Source organism: Chrysemys picta, chromosome 20 (assembly GCF_011386835.1).
Source record: "Chrysemys picta bellii isolate R12L10 chromosome 20, ASM1138683v2, whole genome shotgun sequence".
NCBI lineage: Eukaryota > Metazoa > Chordata > Testudines > Emydidae > Chrysemys > Chrysemys picta.
The window spans coordinates 3,732,668-3,751,095 of NC_088810.1; the positions used below are offsets into that span (position 1 = coordinate 3,732,668).

The following is an 18,428-nucleotide window of genomic DNA, read 5'->3' on the forward strand; positions in this document are numbered from 1 at the left end:
CATATTGGGCTGCATTAGTAGGAGCATTGCCAGCAGATCAAGGGAAGTGATTATTCCCCTCTATTCGGCACTGGTGAGGCCACACCTGGAGTATTGTGTCCAGTTTTGGGCCCCCACTACAGAAGGGATGTGGACAAATTGGAGAGTCCAGTGGTGGGCAACAAAAATTATTAGGGGGCTGGGGCACATGACTTACGAGGTGAGGCTGAGGTAACTGGGCTTGTTTAATCTGCAGAAGAGAAAAGTAAGGGGGGATTTGATAGCAACCTTCAACTACCTGAAGGGGCGTTCCAAAGGGGATGGAGCTTGGCTGATTTCAGTGGTGGCAGATGACACAACAAGGAGTAATGGTCTCAAGTTGCAGTGGGGGAGATCTAGGTTGGATATTAGGAAAAGCTATTTCACTAGGAGGGTGGTGAAGCACTGGAATGGGTTACCTACAGAGGTGGTAGAATCTCCATCCTTTGAGGTCCTCTAGAGTCAGAGCGGGGAGATGATTTTCCCCTCTGGATCTGGCCCTGGTGCGACTGCTGCTGGGATCCTGTGTCCAGTTCTGGTGTCCGCAGTTCTAGAAAGACTGGAGCAGGGGGTTGAACTAGATGACCTCCTGAGGTCTCTTCCAACCCTTATATTCTATGATTCTATGATCTGCAGATTTAATGATCTGCAGAGTCTGCTCCCTAGTCCTACATCCAAGTCATTAATAAGGACATTAAACAATATTGGACCCAAAACAGATCCCTGTGGAGCCCCACCTGAGACCTCCCTCCAATCCCACATCGTTCCATTAACAGTTTCTCGTTGTTTGCGGTTGTTTAACCAATTATATATCCACTTAATGGTAGTTCCACCAAGCCCACATTTCTCCATAAGAACGGCTATATTGGGTCAGACAAAGAGTCCATCTAGCCCAGAATCCTGTCTTACAACAGTGACCAATACCAGGTGCCCCAGAGAGAATGAACAGAACAGGTAATCATTAAGTGATCCATCACCTGTCACCCACTCCCAGCTTCTGGCAAACAGAGGCTAAGGACACCATCCCTGGCTTGTTGTGCTTTGATTTATAATCACTTAAAATCTATCATTTGTAGTTAATACATTTATTTGTTTTGCTGTTTGCTTTTGTTTCATTTGACCAAATCTGACTTGTTGTGCTTTGACGTATAATAATTTAAAATCTATCTTTTGCAGTTAATAAATTTGTTTGTTTATTCTAGCGAAGGCAGTGCATTTGGTTTGAAGTGTGTCAACGACTCCCCTTGGAATAACAAGCCCGGTACATATCAATTTCTTTGTTAAATTGACAAACTCATATAAGCTTGCAGCATCTAGCGGGCATAACTGGACACTGCAAGATGAAGGTTCCTAGGGTTGTGTCTGGGAGTGGAGATACTGGCTAGTGTCATTCAGTTGCACAATCCAAGCAGTGGCCAAAAGTGCTCACTCATGTGCTGGGAGCAGCTTACATGCTAGAGACCGTGTGTGAACAGCCCAGGAGTGGGGGTTCTCACAGCAGAGTGAAGTAAGGCTGGCTCCCAGTGTCGAGGATTGGAGTGACCTAGCAGATCACCGGGCCAGATAACACCAGGGGAATGTCACAGTGGCTCATCCCGCACGGTACATGTGTGGTTTGTTACTCCAAGTGGAGTTCACGCTTTAAGCACTGATATTTGTGATTTTAAGTGAATCTTAGGTTCAATGGCTAAGAGCACTCAGGAGGAGGTCACCGTTTTGTTATTTTCTGTTTGTTTATTTCGGGTGAGGGAAATAAGCACAAGAAAGGAGAAAAATGACTACCAGTGAGGCAGCTACAAAACTAGAGCTGGCCAGAGTGGAAGTGGCAGAGAAGGAAAAGGACCGTGAGTTTGAAATGTGGCAGGCAGAAATGAGGCTCAAAGAAGAGGAGGGTGCACACAGAAGGGCTATGGAGGCAGAGGCAGTCAGGGAGGAGACTGCATACATTGGCTATGGCAGAGAGAGAGAGAGAGAGAAAACACCAGCTGGACCTGCTAGAGAAGCAGACCAGAGGCCCACAACCCCCAACCACTCCCATCAGTCCAAAAATCCACACGTGGGAACACTTATGTCCTGCATACAGAGAGGAGGACGATATTGCTGAATATTTGACTACCTTTGAAAGGCTGCATGTAATACATGAAATCCCCGATGATAAGAGAGTTCCTGCCCTTATTGAGAAATTAACTGGTAAAGCTCGAAATGTATTCAATGGAATGCCTATTGGAGAGGCTTTAGACTATTGTAAATTTAAAAATGCTGTTTTGTGAAGTGTTCAGATTACCCCTGAAACATATAGAGTTAAATTTAGGAACCTTAAAAGGGATATTGGGATGAGTAATGGGGAATACGTAAACAAAATGAAAGATTTGTTGGGAAAATGGGTGAGGGGGAAAGAGGTGGCAAGTTTTGAGGGAATGTTGGATCTTGTTGCTTAAGCATATGTAAGGCTGATGTAAAGCAGTGTCTATGGGGCAAAGATGTAAAGTCATTTTGTTCTGTCTGTTACTACTTGGAACCACTTAAATCCTACTTTCTGTATTTAATATGGGGGCTCATCCTGTGACGGGTTAAATCACAGACCCTCCCCTGGGAGCTGCCACCTGATGTGCCAAGACTACTTCTGCCCCTGCTCTCCTGCCCTGTCAGTTTAGGACTTCAGTGCCCTGCCTGGTTTGAGCCAGACTCGCTAGCCTGCTACAAACCCAGACCCAGGTCTGAATCATGTCCCCTAACAGCTGCAATCTTACCTGAAAGCAGCTTACAGACGTGTTCTTGTCTTTAACACTCAGATGCCCAACTCCCAATGGGGTCTAAACCCAAATAAATCCGTTTTACCCTGTATAAAGCTTATAGAGGGTAAACTCATGAATTGTTTGCCATCTATAACACTGAGAGATATGCACAGCTGTTTGCCCCCCCCCCTCCCCCCAGGTATTAATACATACTCTGAGTTAATTAATAAGTAAAAAGTCATTTTATTAAATACAGAAAGTAGGATTTAAGTGGTTCCAAGTAGTAACAGACAGAACAAAGTGAATTACTAAGTCAAATAAAATAAAACATGCAAATCTATGTCTAATACAGTAAGAAACTGAATACTGATAAGATCCCACCCTTAGAGATGTTTCAATAAGTTTCTTTCACAGACTGGACACCTTCCTAGTCTGGGCACAATCCTTTCCCTGGTACAGTCCTTGCTCCAGCTCAGGTGGTAACTAGGGGATTCCTCATGATGGCTCCCCCCTCTTTGTTCTGTTCCACCCCCTTATATATCTTTTGCATAAGGTGGCAATCCTTTGTCCCTCTGGGTTCCCACCCCTCCTCACTGGAAAAGCACCAGGTTAAAGATGGATTCCAGTTCAGGTGACATGATCACATGTCACTGTAAGACCCCAAGCCTTCATTTCTCCCAGCCTGACTCATAGGCAGGCTTGCCTGCAAACAGAGCCATCCACAATCAATTGTCCTGGTTGATGGGAGCCATCAAGATTCCAAACCACCATTAATTGCCCACACTTTGCATAATTACAATAGGCCCTCAGAGTTATATTTCATATTTCTAGTTTCAGATATAAGAGTGATACATTTATAGAAACAGGATGAACACACTCAGTAGATTATAAGCTTTGTAATGATACCTTACAAGAGACCTTTTGCATGAAGCATATTCCAGTTACATTATATTCACTCATTAGCATATTTTTATAAAATCATATACAGTACAATGTGACACTTGTCACCCGGTCACCAGTCATTGGGGTGTCCATACTCCCGGCCGTTTGCTGGCCCTCTGTAACAACAAACTTACCTCTCCCACCACCTCGCTAAACCAGTAACTCCCAAGGAAACTGAGTCCCACCCCCTCTGCATGCAAACCATTGCAAAAACCAAGACCTTCCTCACCCCCCCCCCCCACTTCATGCCATCTCTCCCCGTTTTGAGTCTGAACTGAGAGGGGTCACTTAGCCAGTTACCTGGGGAAGTTCAGGGGCCCCAATAAAGCATTGGCTATAACATTGGCACTCCCCCTCACATGGCCCACTTCCATGTCATACCCCTGGAGGAGCAGGCTCCATCTCAGAAGCTAGGCATTAGCCCCTTTCATTTGGTGCAGCCACGTTGGGGTGAATGGTCAGTGCACACTCAGAAAGATACATCTGCAGCTTTTTAAGGGCCCATCCCAAGGCCAAGCATTGCTTCTCTATGGCTGCATAGTGCTGCTCCCGGGGCAGCAGCTTCTTGCTCAGGTACACAATGGGGTGTCTCTCCCCCTTAGTATCAGTTTGCATCAGCACCGCATCCAGCCCGGTGTCTGAGGTGTGAGTGAACACCAGGAAGGATTTGTTAAAATCTGGGTTTGCCAGCACCAAGCTACATATGAGAGCCTCCTTCAGTGCCCAGAGAGCCCTCTGACACCGCTCGGTCCAGACCACACTGTCTGGCTTGCCCTTCCTACAAAGCTCTGTAAGGGGAGCTTCCAGGGAGCTAAAATAGGGCACAAACCTCCAGTAGTACCCCGCCAACCCAATGAAAGCCTGGACCTGCTCCTTAGTCCTTGATTGTCTCCACTTAGATGGCTCTGGCTTTAGGTGGCCGCTCCCCACCTTGTGGCCCAGGTATGACACCTCTGCCATCCCCACCTTGCACTTTCCAGCTTTTATAGTCAGTCCTGCATGCCTTGGGCCCTGGCTAAGTTCTCCCTGGCCAAGCCTATGAGCGCAGTGAGCTTCTCTGGGAAAGTCAGTACATACTCCACCACTGACTCTTCATCAGGAGTGGTCTTCCCCTCCCACTCATCCTTCATAAAGTCCAGGGGTCCCCTCACTCTCCTTCCATACAGCAACTCGAACGGGGAGACCCCTGTGGATTCCTGGGGCACTTCCCTGTATGCAAACAGCAGGTGGGGTAAATACTTGTCTCAGTCCTGCGGGTGCTGGTCCATAAATGTTTGCAGCAGCATCTTTAGGGTCTCATTGAGACTCTCCACAAGCACGTTGGACTGCCGTATGGACTGCAGCCCCTTGGATTGTTGGTGCCCGCTCGGTCTCCTGGAACTGCACCTCTCTGAGCCTTAGCACACTTGTCTCTCGCCGTGGGCCCCCTCAGGGAGTTCACTTGCTCTGGACCCCCGGGGTCTCCACTCCCAGAGGGAATAATGCAACCCTGATCTCTAGCCAGCAGTGACTCTCAGCCAGTGTAAAAGAGGAGGGTTTATTGAACGTCTGAACACAGCACAGGAAACTCTCAGGGCCTCAGGCCTGGCCTCCCTCAGCACAGCACATCCAAGTCTCCCCTGCATCCAGGTGGGCTCTGCCTGCTCCCTTTCTCCAGCCCACAGGCCCGGTGCTTCCCAGCTGGGCATCCAATATCACCGGCCCCAAGCCCCACCTCTGTCCATTGTCTTCTCTCCAGGTAAACAGGGTTGCCTGGGCCTCCTCTCCTCTCAGCCTCTCCTTTCATCTGTCCTCTGGCTGGAACCGGCTGGTCAGGTCACCGGGGTCCTCTTTCCGCAGCCCATTGTCCTCCCACTGGCCAGAACCAGCTGCGACGCCTGAGCTGGGCCTCCGGGTCGCCAGGTGACCAGTTGCTGTGGTATCCATTCTCCAGGCCATTGGCTGGGGTCCGAAGTTCCCTTGCTGGGCCTCTGTAACAACAAACTCCCTCTCCCACCACCTCGCTAAAGCAGTAACACACAGGGAAACTGAGTCCCCCCACCCCGCATGCAAACCATTGAAAAAACAAAACAAAAAGCCCTGTTTCATCACACCCGTTCACCTGCTCTCCGCAGGTCTCGCCCAACCCCGAACTGGGGTCTACCGGCTGGAGGTAGAGCAAACTCACCAATTGGAAACTTCCTGTTGTACAAGGTCTTCTCTGCAGCCAGCATCCCAGCAAAGCCACTGGTGCCCACACACAGGGGGGCAGAGCTGACATGCCATTGGCCTGGGGCAGAGTGGGCCTGGGTCTTGATGGGGTGTGAGACTCGGGAGGGCCCGGCCATCGAGGCTGGTCCCAATGTCCCAGGGGGGCACTGTGTTTCTTTTAGTTATAGGTTTCTCCCAAACCCTTGCATATCTCAACACTGGGCGAGGAGTCCTTGTATAAACATGCCCCACCCCAGAGGCTGCCACATCAGCACTGGGGAGAGGTCCCTGTGTTAACAGCCCCCTTGACCCAGGCCAAATTTAGCTGCGTGTCAGTTCTTATGTCGAAGGATGGATTCTGTGGTGGGCTGTGGAATCCAGCTGCCTCTCCGTATACAACCGATGACCCAGGTCCCATCACAAGGGACTCCCCAGACTCAGTGACCCGGGAGGCGTTTAAGGAACTGAGACACAGAAAACAAACATCTGTGCTCAATGAACCAGCTACAATCTGCTGGTGTCTCCCCTGCTGAGAGACCGAAGAGGGGAAAGACCCCTGGTCCCATTCCCACCCCCCAGAGCCAGCCAGTGCCCCACCCTGGGGTAGATCGGAGCCGGTGCACCCTAGAGGGGAAAGGCCCTATGCTCCATTCCCCTCACCCTCAGCCAGTCCACCCACGGTGTGGCCGGAAGCCGGCTGTCTGTGGGAGCTGGCCTGTATCTGTGACAATCTCCGTCTTGCATCGATGGCACTGAGATCTCCAGCCACTGGAACGGGGCTTCTGCAGGACGGTCTAGGGCCAGATTCATATGCTGACTTCCCCTTCCTGTCTTGAAATCTCACGTCTCGCCTCAGCCCACGCCCTGACACTCGCACCCGCTCTCTCGCAGGCAGATCTCCACATGCACCCGGCTCTTCCCATTGGATTCGGGATTCCCTAGCCATCATAACCAGGTATCTCCTGTTCCAGTGCACTGTTCCCAGCCCCCCGACCCCAGAGGCAGACACATCTTTGGTCTGGGTGAGCAACCCCCGGGCTGTGTTGCTGTGTGGCTGTTCCCCAGCTGTCCCACCCCGGAGGCAGCTGCATCTCAACTTCTGGTGAGTGATTTGGGTCTGCAGCATGTACAATACGAGAAGAGGTGTGAGCTGCTAGTGTTAAAATATTATTGTGTTACTGGAAAAAAACAGTAATAAAGGGATAAAGCTGAGATGGGAGGCAGGTAGCCAAGACTCCTGGCTTCCATCCATGGCTCTGGGAGGAGACTGGGATGTAGATGGTCTCAGAGCCAGGTGTGATGGGTTCTGTCACAGAGATCCCCTTGGGACAGTCACCGGATGTGCTGAAGTGACCTCTGAGCCCGTTTTCCACTGTCAGTTTGGGTTTCCAGAACGCTGCCTTGTTGAGACGGACACTCTAGTCTGCTGCAACACAGAATGAGGTCTGGTCCACGCTCCCAAAATTGCAGAGTTTAACCAAAAACCACTCAGCAGATTACCTATCTCCAGAATCCAGTCACCCAGTTCCCAATGGGATCCAAACCCCCAATATATCTGTTTCACTATGTATAAAGCTTATACAGGGTAAACTCATAAATTGTCCGCCATCTATAACACTGATAGAGAGATATGCACAGCTGTTTGCTCCCCCAAGTATTAATCACTTACTCTGGGTTAATTAATAAACAAAAGTGATTTTATTAAGTATAAAAAGTAGGATTTACGTGGTTTCAAGAAATAACAGATAGAACAAAGTAAGTTACCAAGCAAAATAAAAGAAAACTTGCAAGTCTAAGCCTAATATGTTTAAGAAACTGAGTTCAGCTTAATCTCACCCTCACAGATGTTCCAATAAGCTTCTTTCACAGACTAGACTCCTTCATAGTCTGGGCCCAATTCTTTCCCCTGGTACAATCCTTGTTAGTTCCAGCTCAGGTGGTAACTAGGGGTTTTCTCATGCCTGCAGCCCTCTTTGTTCTGTTCCACCCCCTTTTATGGCTTTGGCACAAGGTGGGAATCCTTTGTCTCTCTGGGTCCCCATCCCTCCTTCTAAATGGAAAAGCACCAGGTTTAAGATGGATTCCAGTACCAGGTGACATGGTCACATGTCCTGTGAGACCCCAAAGCCTCCATTCCTTTTGGCCTCACTCACAGGAACACAGGAAGTCTTACAAGTAAACAGAGCCATTTACAACCAATTTTCCTGGTCAGTGGGAGGCATCAAAATTCTGAACCACCATTAATGGCCCACAGTTTGCATAATTACAATAGGACTTCAGAGTAATACTTCATATTTCTAGCTTCATATACAAGAATGATACAGTCATACAAATAAGATGGGTTTCAGAGTAGCAGCCGTGTTAGTCTGTATCCGCAAAAAGAAGAACAGGAGTACTTGTGGCACCTTAGAGACTAACAAATTTATTAGAGCATAAGCTTTCGTGGACTACAGCCCACTTCTTCGGATGCATATAGAATGGAACATATATTGAGGAGATATATATACACACATACAGAGAGCATGAACAGGTGGGAGTTGTCTTACCAACTCTGAGAGGCCAATTAATTAAGAGAAAAAAAAAACTTTTGAAGTGATAATCAAGCTAGCCCAGTACAGACAGTTTGACAAGAAGTGTGAGAATACTTACAAGGGGAGATAGATTCAATGTTTGTAATGGCTCAGCCATTCCCAGTCCTTATTCAAACCGGAGTTGATTGTGTCTAGTTTGCATATCAATTCTAGCTCAGCAGTCTCTCGTTGGAGTCTGTTTTTGAAGTTTTTCTGTTGTAATATAGCCACAAGCAGGTCTGTCACTGAATGACCAGACAGGGGCTCGTTCACCTGCACATCTACCAATGTGATATATGCCATCATGTGCCAGCAATGCCCCTCTGCCATGTACATTGGCCAAACCGGACAGTCTCTACGCAAAAGAATTAATGGACACAAATCTGACATCAGGAATCAAAATACTCAAAAACCAGTGGGAGAACACTTTAACCTGTCTGGTCATTCAGTGACAGACCTGCGGGTGGCTATATTACAACAGAAAAACTTCAAAAACAGACTCCAACGAGAGACTGCTGAGCTAGAATTGATATGCAAACTAGACACAATCAACTCCGGTTTGAATAAGGACTGGGAATGGCTGAGCCATTACAAACATTGATTCTATCTCCCCTTGTAAGTATTCTCACACTTCTTATCAAACTGTCTGTACTGGGCTAGCTTGATGATCACTTCAAAAGTTTTTTTTTTCTCTTAATTAATTGGCCTCTCAGAGTTGGTAAGACAACTCCCACCTGTTCATGCTCTCTGTATGTGTGTATATATATCTCCTCAATATATGTTCCATTCTATATGCATCCGAAGAAGTGGGCTGTAGTCCACGAAAGCTTATGCTCTAATAAATTTGTTAGTCTCTAAGGTGCCACAAGTACTCCTGTTCTTCTTTTTACAAATAAGATGAACACACTCAGTGGATTATAAGCTTTGTAATGATATCTTACAAGAGACCTTATGCGTAAAGCATATTCCATTTACATTAGATTCACACTCATGACATTATTTCCATAAATATATGGAGTGCAATGTCACACCAGGACTCCTGGGTTCCGTCCCTGGCTCTGGGAGGGGAGCAGGGTCTAGTGGTTTAGAGTGGGGGGTGGAGGCAGGCGTCAGGACTCCTGGATTCTTTCCCAGCTCTGGGAGGAGACTGAGGTGTAGACGGGCTCAGAGCTCCGATTCCTGGGTTCTATTTCCTGCCCCACAAGCAATATGCAGTCTGCCCCTGTTGCAGGGAAGCCGAGGGCAGCCCCTGCCAGATGGAGGGGAAGTTGGCAGGATGTTGGTGCTGCGCTTTCTGAGACAGCATCTTCCCCAATGAACCCCGTTAGTACCCACTTCTGCTTTCAGGTTACTGTGAATGTCAGCTCCCTAGGCTCTGAGTCACAAACAGTGGGGAACCCGGGCCACAGGGTCGGAGAGCCAGGTGCCAGGCCCCCCTCTGCAGGTCTAGGGGTGAGTGGAACTAGGGTGGGGGAGGGAGCTGGATGGTCTGTGGAGACTGGGGGGCCCTTTAATCCCGACCAGCAGCCTTTGCTATCCCAGCTCTGGGCTTCCCCCACGCCAACTCTGCCGGTGCCCCTCAAGCCTGAGCAGCATCCCACCCCAGGGCTTCCCCACCATGGGGACCACACTGGAGGCATCAGCTCAGGGTGCCACGTACAGCAGGGTGTTCCCCAGCTCTCATCTCTCCGCCTCCTTCCCGAGAGCACCTGAGGTTATCAGAGGGATGGCGGGAAATGGAACTGCTGCCTGTTTCCCCTTCCCCATGGGGGCGGTTTTGGAGGGAAGGGAGGGCGTTGCAGAGGGGGCAGTTATGTTATGCTTATAAGAAGCACAAGGCATCTTCTTCAGGGGAAAAGGCAATACGCTACATTTATTGGACATACAACAATTAGTATATGTATTCAATCACACATACCCCGCCCCCCCACACACACACAAACTGTCCCACCAGTCGATGTTATAGTTACCAGTCCAGAGTCTGGATCAATCTAGTGGCCAGCTAGGTTGATCAAGGGTAGGGAGGAGCCGGGTTCTGTTGGTCGCAATATGATGCTCCTGGGAAGTCTTGGCAGGACGAACCCAAAGTTTCATGGCAAAGCACCCTGTTTATATAGTGACAGGTTTCAGAGTAGCAGCCGTGTTAGTCTGTATCTGCAAAAACAAGAACAGGAGTACTTGTGGCACCTTAGAGACTAACAAATTTATTAGAGCATAAGCTTTCGTGGACTACAGCCCACTTCTTCGGATGCATATAGAATGGAACATATATTCTTCGGATGCATATAGAATGGAACATATATTGAGGAGATATATATATATATCTCCTCAATATATGTTCCATTCTATATGCATCCGAAGAAGTGGGCTGTAGTCCACGAAAGCTTATGCTCTAATAAATTTATTAGTCTCTAAGGTGCCACAAGTACTCCTGTTCTTCTTTTTGTTTATATAGTGATCTTCCTTCATTGGGACCAATGAGTTGTGTACTATCATGCTGTAATAAATCGCTGTTTGACGAGTGCTTGTTTTCTTAAATTGTTCTTCTCATCCTTTATCTTGTTCTTTCATCAGTCTCTCAGGGAGTTACCCCATACCTGTTTTGATCACACCTCTCTTGTCCCCATTGATAGGTGCCTGCCCCATCTTTTAACGTCATCAATCTGCCCTCCTTTGACATTTCAATGGGGGGCGTGTTGCAATCTACTGGTGCCTTTACGTCTATCCTCAGCTCCTTCCTTAGAACATCTGGTCTGGTAATGGCCTTCACACTTATCTTCGAACACACACATTCCTCATTCACACGCAAAACAGGATTGATTTACACAGAACATTTGAACAGGAACATCAAATTGCAGTGTAGGAGAAAACAATCATTGCAGTCTTTTACTTATTTCAAAATGCTAATTTTAAACCTACAACAAAGTAGGTGACCCTAAAGGCCTATTGCTGCCTTGAAATCAGCTTCAGAGAAAAGATTCTGGCTGATGCATCTTTACCAATGGCACAGAGGCCATTCCTTCCTGCTTTCAGAAAGCGTGGCTGGGAGAACATCGTCAAATCCTACATCAATACATTTAATGCACGCTACATTATTATTCTTTGTCCTTCATTCTAATTTATACAAAATTCAGAATCCTGCTACTACAGTTATAGATACCCCAGGGGGAGCACATACGTGCAAACTTCTCCCCCATCCTCCAGCTGCGCTCACCCCATTGCCCCCCATGGGGCTGTGTGGACAACAGACCCCCTGGGGCTCTCAGACACTTCACAGGGCAGGGCAACCCCGCACAGATGGGGATGGAGGCTGGATCTCTTGGGGCTGGCCCCTGCCCCTCCAGCCCTGGGCAGCGGGGCCTGTCCCACCCTGCTCTGGCAGGGGGATGGTGCATGGGCCATGGGGGATCCAGGCTTAGACCCACCCAGCTCACTGCACCAGTGACCAGCCCAAGGCTGCAGAACTCCAGCCTTGCCCAGAGGGGGAACCCCCCTCTGATTGGCTGCCATGCCCACTTGCCCCGCCTCCTGGAGAAGGGCAGTCAATTAGGGTGCTGCAGGAGGGAGGCAGCTCCCCCCTCAGGAGCGGAGAGGAGTTTTTAGGTAGGGGAGGGAAAGGGGGGAGCGGCCTGTACCATTTTCATGGGGGTGCGATGAGCCATTGTCCTGTACCATTTGCAAAGAAATGGAATGGGGAGGAGGGGAGTGGCTCATACCATTTTAAAAGGAAAGGAGGAGTGAGGAGTGAGTAGTCCACACCATTTTCATAGGGGAGGAGGGAAGGAGAGTGAGTGGCCCATACCATTCTCACAGGTGAGGAAGGGGTAAGAGGGAGAGGCCCAAATCATATTAACAGCTGAGAAGGGGGGGAAGGTGTGAGTGGCCAATACCATTTTCAAATGTGAGGAGTGGGGAGGAGGCCCATACTATTCTCACAAGAGTGTGGTGCGGGGGGACTGGCCCCTACCATTCTCAGAACAGTGGGGAGGAGGGAGTGGCCAGTACTATTTTCATGCGGGGATGAGAGTCCAGATAGCAGGAGGAGCAGGGTGGAGTGGGGGCGGGGGAGACAGCTGTGGGGCAGGGAGGGCAGGATTAGTGCCCTGCCCTGGCTGCGGAGGGGCGAACCATCAGCTCTCTGCTCCCTCCCCCTGCCTCGTGGATGCTTTATCCACATCTGGGCCATCCAGCTCCACTGGGTCCCTGCAGAATGGAGGCACTCACCACGTGGAGGCGACACCAGCACTGTGGGGTGAGGGGGGGGGCGGTATGAGCCAACGGGCTGCAAAAAACAAGGTGTTTGGAGACAAAGCAGAAATCTGTGGATTTTAAAAGCCAATCTCAGGATTTTTAAAGCAAACCTTGGGATTTATTAGCGAAATTTTGGGGCGGGGGGTGGTCATGATGTTCACATTAAATCTCGGGATTCTTTAGCGAATCCTAGAATCACAGACCCACAGGGTGAGAAGGGACCGCAGGGGTCACCTAGTCCAACCGCTGCCAAGATGCAGGATTTGTTGGGTTTAACCCATTCCAGACAGATGCTGTCCAGCCTCCGCTCGAAACTCTCCAGTGAAGGACCTTCCATGACCTCCTTGGGTGTCTGATCCATTGTCTGACTGCTCTCACAGCTGGGGAGTTTTCTCTGAGGTTTAATCACAATTGTCTCTGCTGTACTTTGAACCTGTTGCCCCTTGTCCTGCCCTCTGGGGCGAGAGAGAACAGCTTTTCTCCAGCTTCTCTATGGCAGCCTTTCAAGTATTTGAAAACTGTGATCATGTCCCTCTCCCCCAATCTCTTTTCCAAACTAACCATGCCCAGTTCCCTCAGGCTGTGCCCCCAGGGCTTCCATTCCATCTCTTTGATCATCTTTATCCCTCCCCTCTGGATCCTTTCCAGTTTCTCTACATCCTTTCTATACATTGGTGACCAAAAGTGGACACAGTCCTCTAGCTGAGGCCTAGTCAGCACTGAGTAGAGCGGTACTGTCACTTCTCCTGACTTGCATGCTCTGCCTCTGGTAATGCAACCTGAAAATGCATTTGCTTTTTTTTGCAACAGCATCGCATTGCTGACTCATGTCGAGGGTGTGATCCACCCCAACACCCAGCTGCTTCTCAGCAGTTCTGCTGCCGAGCCAGTTCTTCCCCATCCTGTATTTGTGCATTTGGTTTTTCTTCCCTAAGTGGAGCACCTTCCATTTCTCCTTGATGAATTTCATTGTGTCATCTACAGCCCAGTTCGAGATCCCTCTGAATTTTAGCTCCATCCTCCAAAGTGTTGGCAACCCCCACTAGGTTGTGTTATCTGCAGATTTGATCAGTCTGCTCCCTAGTCCTACATCCAGGTCATTGATAAAGATGTTAAACAACACGGGACCCAGAACAGATCCCTCTGGAGCCCCACTCGGCACCTCCCTCCAATCCAACTTCTTTCCAGTAACAGTTACTCTTTTGCGGTTCTTTAACCAATTATGTATCCACTTATTGGTAGTTGCCTTGAGCCCACATTTCTCCATAAGGATGGCCAGACTGGATCACACCAAAGGTCCATCTAGCCCAGTATCCTGTCTTCTGACAGTGCCCAATGCCAGGTGCCCCAGAGGGAATCAACAGAACACGTCATCATCAAGTGATCCATCCCCTGTCACCCATTCCCAGCTTCTGGTAAACAGAGGCTAGGGACACCATCCCTGTTCATCATGGCTAATAGCCATTGATCGATCTATCCTCCATGGATTTCCCAAGTTCTTTTTGAACCTTGTTAATGTTTTGGCCTTCAGAACATCCTCTGGCAAAGAGTTCCACAGGTTGACTGTGTGTTGTGTGAAGAAATACTTGCTTACATTTGTTTTAAACCTGCTGCCTATTAATTTCATTTGGGGACTCCTAGTTCTTGTGTTATGGAAAGGAGTAAATAACACTTCCTTATTTACTTTCTCCACACCAGTCAGGATTTTATAGACCTCAATCATATCCCCCCTTAGTCGTCTCTTTTCCAACCTGAACAGTCCCAGTCTTATTAATCTCTCCTCATATGGAACCTGTCCCATGGTGTATGGTGCCACCGGACTCCTTGTTGTTCACCGGTATCCTTGAAGCTGTTCCACACCCCTAATCTTTTTGTGATTTTGTGTGGCCTCTAATTGCTGGGATCACCTCCAGAGCCTTTTTAAAAAATTGGTTTCACATTCGCTATCCTCCAGTCATCTGGTACAGAAGCTGATTTAAATGATAGGTTACATAACAGAGTTAGTAGTTCTGCAATTTCACATTTGAGTTCCGTCAGAAGTCTTCTCCAGCTTACTTATGAGAATGTCATGTGGGACTGTGTCAAAAGCCTCGCTGAAGTCCAGATATATTATGTCCACCGCTTTCCCCCAGCCTCCAACCAATTACCTCGTCAATTTAGGAAATCAAGCTGGTTTGGCAGAATTTGTTCTTGATAAATCCATGCTGGTGATCACCCCTTCGTCCTCACAAATTGAAGGTTTTATACATTGCTTTAGTAGCTTTCCATGTGTTGAGGTCAGGCTGACTGGTCCGGGGCCGGCTCCAGCTGTTTTGCCACCCCAAGCAGCGAAGTGAGAAGAAAAAAAAAGATAAAGCCGTTCGGCGGCAGCTCAATCGCGCTGCTTCATTCTTCTGTGGCAATTCGTCGGCGGGTCCTTCGCTCCCTCTCTTCATCTTCGGTGGCACTTCGGTGGCAGCTCAAAGAGGAAGAGAGGGACTGAGGGACCAGCCGCCGAATTGCCGCCAAAGTCCCGGATGTGCCGCCCCTTTCCATTGGCCGCCCCAAGCACCAGCTTCCTTCGCTGGTACCTGGAGCTGGCCCTGGACTGATCTATAGTTCCCCGTCTCCTCCTTTTCCCCATTAAAGATGGCCACTCTGTTAGCCCTTCTCCCATACTCTGGGACCTCTCCTGGTATCCATGAAATTGCAAATATTATTGCCAGTGGCTCCAAGATTTCTTCAGCACCCTGGGTTGAACAGCTTCCTGCCCTACTGATTTGAATTCAAATTGGTCAGAAGATCTCTGACGTGTTCTTTACTTATCCCAATCTGCAGCCTTTCCCCTTTGTTGTCTGTGGTAACTTCACTGGTGGCCTGCTCACATGTTGGTTTTTGTGGGAAGACTGAAGCAAAGCAGGCACTGAGCAGCGCTGCCTTCCCACCATCTTCTGTCACCAGATCAGGATTTTCTGGCCAATCTCACAATTCCTGGAGAAAATCTCAGGGTTTTTTGCCAATTTAAGGATTTTTTTAGCTTACGATCTTTCGGGACCATCTGGTGATTTGGGGATTTGGGGGGGGGGTCACTGCATTGCCAGCAGCCCCAGATCAGCCCCCTGCAGAGCCCAGCAGTACTGATGGTCCCCCAGGCAGATCTGTCCCCCCCAAACAGCCTCTGCTCTCACACTTCTCACCCCCCGTCTGTCTCTAGGTCTGTCCCAGCCGGAAGCCCCAGCCATGGACAGAGCCCTGCTGCCACAGCAGGATGCCGGGGAAGGAGAGCTCCCGGCTCAGGGCCTGCCCGGGAGAGCAGGGGGTCCTGCCCTCCCTGCAGCCAAATTGAGGGTCCTGATCTTTGCCCTGCTCTGGAGGGGTAAGTAAGCAGCACCTGCAGCCCCAGTGCAGGGGGAAGGGCAGAATCCGTGCTAAGCGGTGCCAGGTCTGTCCCAGAACTTGGAAGGGAGACTGGCCGGAGAGGGAGAGGAGCCCAATTCCCCAGAGTGGTGCTGGGGGTGGGGGTGGGGGCTGAGGGAGCGGGCAGAGGGCTCAATGTAGGGAAGGCTGGAAAGGAAATGGAGTGAGAATTGGTCAAGGACCCAGGGCTGGGCTCGCAAGGGGCTGCAGGTCGGGAGTGAGGGGAACCGGCAAAGCTGAGGGGTGCAGCTCAGGGTTGGTCTCTGCTCTCTATGGGTCCCACTTCAATCTCTCTCCATCCCCTGCAGGGTCCCTGTCCCAGCAGCCCGGATTTACCCTGGCAGTGCCGCAGTCAGTGTCGGTGCAGGAGGGTCTCTGCGTTCTCATCCCCTGCACCTTCACATTCCCAGCCTCGCTGGACACCTACAATTCCCGGGCCCGGCTCTACAGATACTGGTACAAGGATCCGGCCATTGTGGACTCTGAGCCACCCGTGGCCAGCACTGACTCCAGCCGGAGGGTGTCGCAGGAGACCCAGGGCCGGTTCCGGCTGGCGGGGGATCTGCTAAGTGGCGACTGCTCCCTGCAAATCAGCGATGCCCAACAGATGGATGCGGGGAGATATTTCTTTAGATTCGAGAAAGGAACATTGAAATACAATTACCGCTCCAATTCCGATGGCACTGACGCAATGCTCACAATCTCCGTGCCAGGTAAGAGAAGCCGCAGTCACCGCTCAGCAGCCCCCCCTGAGCCAGTCAATCCCCGCCCTGGGGCCAGATTGGGGCCGTGCCCCTAGAGGGCAAAGGACCCGTGTCCCCGAATGATTCTCTCCCCATGTCTCAGGGCTGACGGAGGAGCCAGAGATCCAGATCTCACCGGCGCGGGGGCTGCCAGCGACACTGGTGGCTGGGGAGCCAGTGACTGTGACCTGCACGGCCCCTGGGCGCTGCTCCGGGCCCCCTCCCCGAGTCACCTGGACGGGGCCGTTCAGCGACACAGCCCGGGACGTCTCAGCCCCGCTGGGGAACGGCACCTGGGCCCACAGCTCTGTGGTCAGCTTCACGCCCAGCCCGGGGGACCACGGCAAAGAGCTCATCTGCAGCACCAGCTACAGGCCACCATGGGGACCTTCCACCCACAGAACCATCCAGCTCCATGTCGTCTGTGAGTGACCCCCCCAGCCCCTCCACACCAGCTCCCAGCTCCCTCTGCTGGGATCTACACCTCTGCCCTCCAGCCCCTCCACCAACTCAGCCCTGTGCTGGGATCCCCACCCCCCACCATGCACCCTCAGCCAATTCTACTCCAGGCCCCTTCCCTCCACACCATGCAGCACCTTCTCCCTTGGGATCTTCACCCCTTCCCGCCCCCCTTGGCTATAGCTCCCCCCTCCCATCCGCACCCCCAGGTCCCCAGGCCTTTCTCTTCTCAGATCCTCTTTACCCCTGCCCTGCCCTGCCCCCAGAATCCTCCTGTGCTGGAATCCACCCCCCCATTCCAGTCCCCTCTTGCTGTTCCACCGTGTCTCCTCCCCCCTCCCCTTTCTGCCGGGATCGGTGGATGCTCTATATGGGGCAGAGTGTTAATGGGACCCAGTCACTGTCCAGCACTAAACACGCTCCGTGCTCGATGCCCAGAGACCTCGGCCTGCCCTGCCCCAGGGCAACCCCCCGTTAAATGGCTGTGACCCTCACGCTGCAGATCCAGGCCAGAGGGGAAATCAGTGGCCGCCTTTGCGATGTGAAGGATCAAATCAGGCATCAGTGTATGGACAGCCCTTGTTACCATCGGACTGAGGGAAACTGAGGGAAACTCCCCCCCCACCCCCTCCACCCCCTGTGTCTGACCCCAGCCCTCCCACCCCAATGTCTACACAGGCCATGGAGGCAACGTCCGCGCTGCAATCGGAGACCCGCAGCCCGAGCCCCGTAAGCCCGACCCGACGGACCCAGGCTCTGAGTTCTGGGTGTTGCTTTTAGCCACTCCTCTGGGCGCAGCCAGGCATCTGGGGTACAAAATATCCAGCCTGGCTGGCCAAGCCCGGGGGCAAAACGAGAGGGCTGGAGACAGATGAACCGAGGAGGGAAGGCAAGGGACCCACGAGGGGGGTGTCTGATGTCTTTGGTGGTGGCTGGGGCTCTGCCAGAGTTGGGGAAGAGGTTATTTAGACCCCTGGCTCTGGCCCACTCTTGGGAGGACATGTTTGGGAGCAGGACGCTGAACGCCCGGGCGCCCAGCAGATGGGGGCACCGACATTCGCTCCAGTATCCAGGCCTGAGCAGCCCGGCTCCTCGTTAGTGCCTCCACCAATTAGGCTGAATTT

At 50.8% G+C, this 18,428-nt stretch overlaps 1 protein-coding gene across 1 annotated transcript; it reads left to right on the forward strand.

Annotated features, from left to right (window-relative positions):
• Positions 1 to 1,792: 1,792 nt before the first annotated feature.
• LOC101949319 (myeloid cell surface antigen CD33) lies at positions 1,793 to 17,421 on the forward strand. Its single transcript, XM_065574639.1, has 4 exons — positions 1,793 to 1,862; positions 15,900 to 16,061; positions 16,411 to 16,815; positions 16,949 to 17,421. The coding sequence occupies exons 1-4, from the start codon at positions 1,793 to 1,795 to the stop codon at positions 17,275 to 17,277; spliced, it is 966 nt and encodes a 321-aa protein (XP_065430711.1). The 3' UTR covers positions 17,278 to 17,421.
• Positions 17,422 to 18,428: the final 1,007 nt, after the last annotated feature.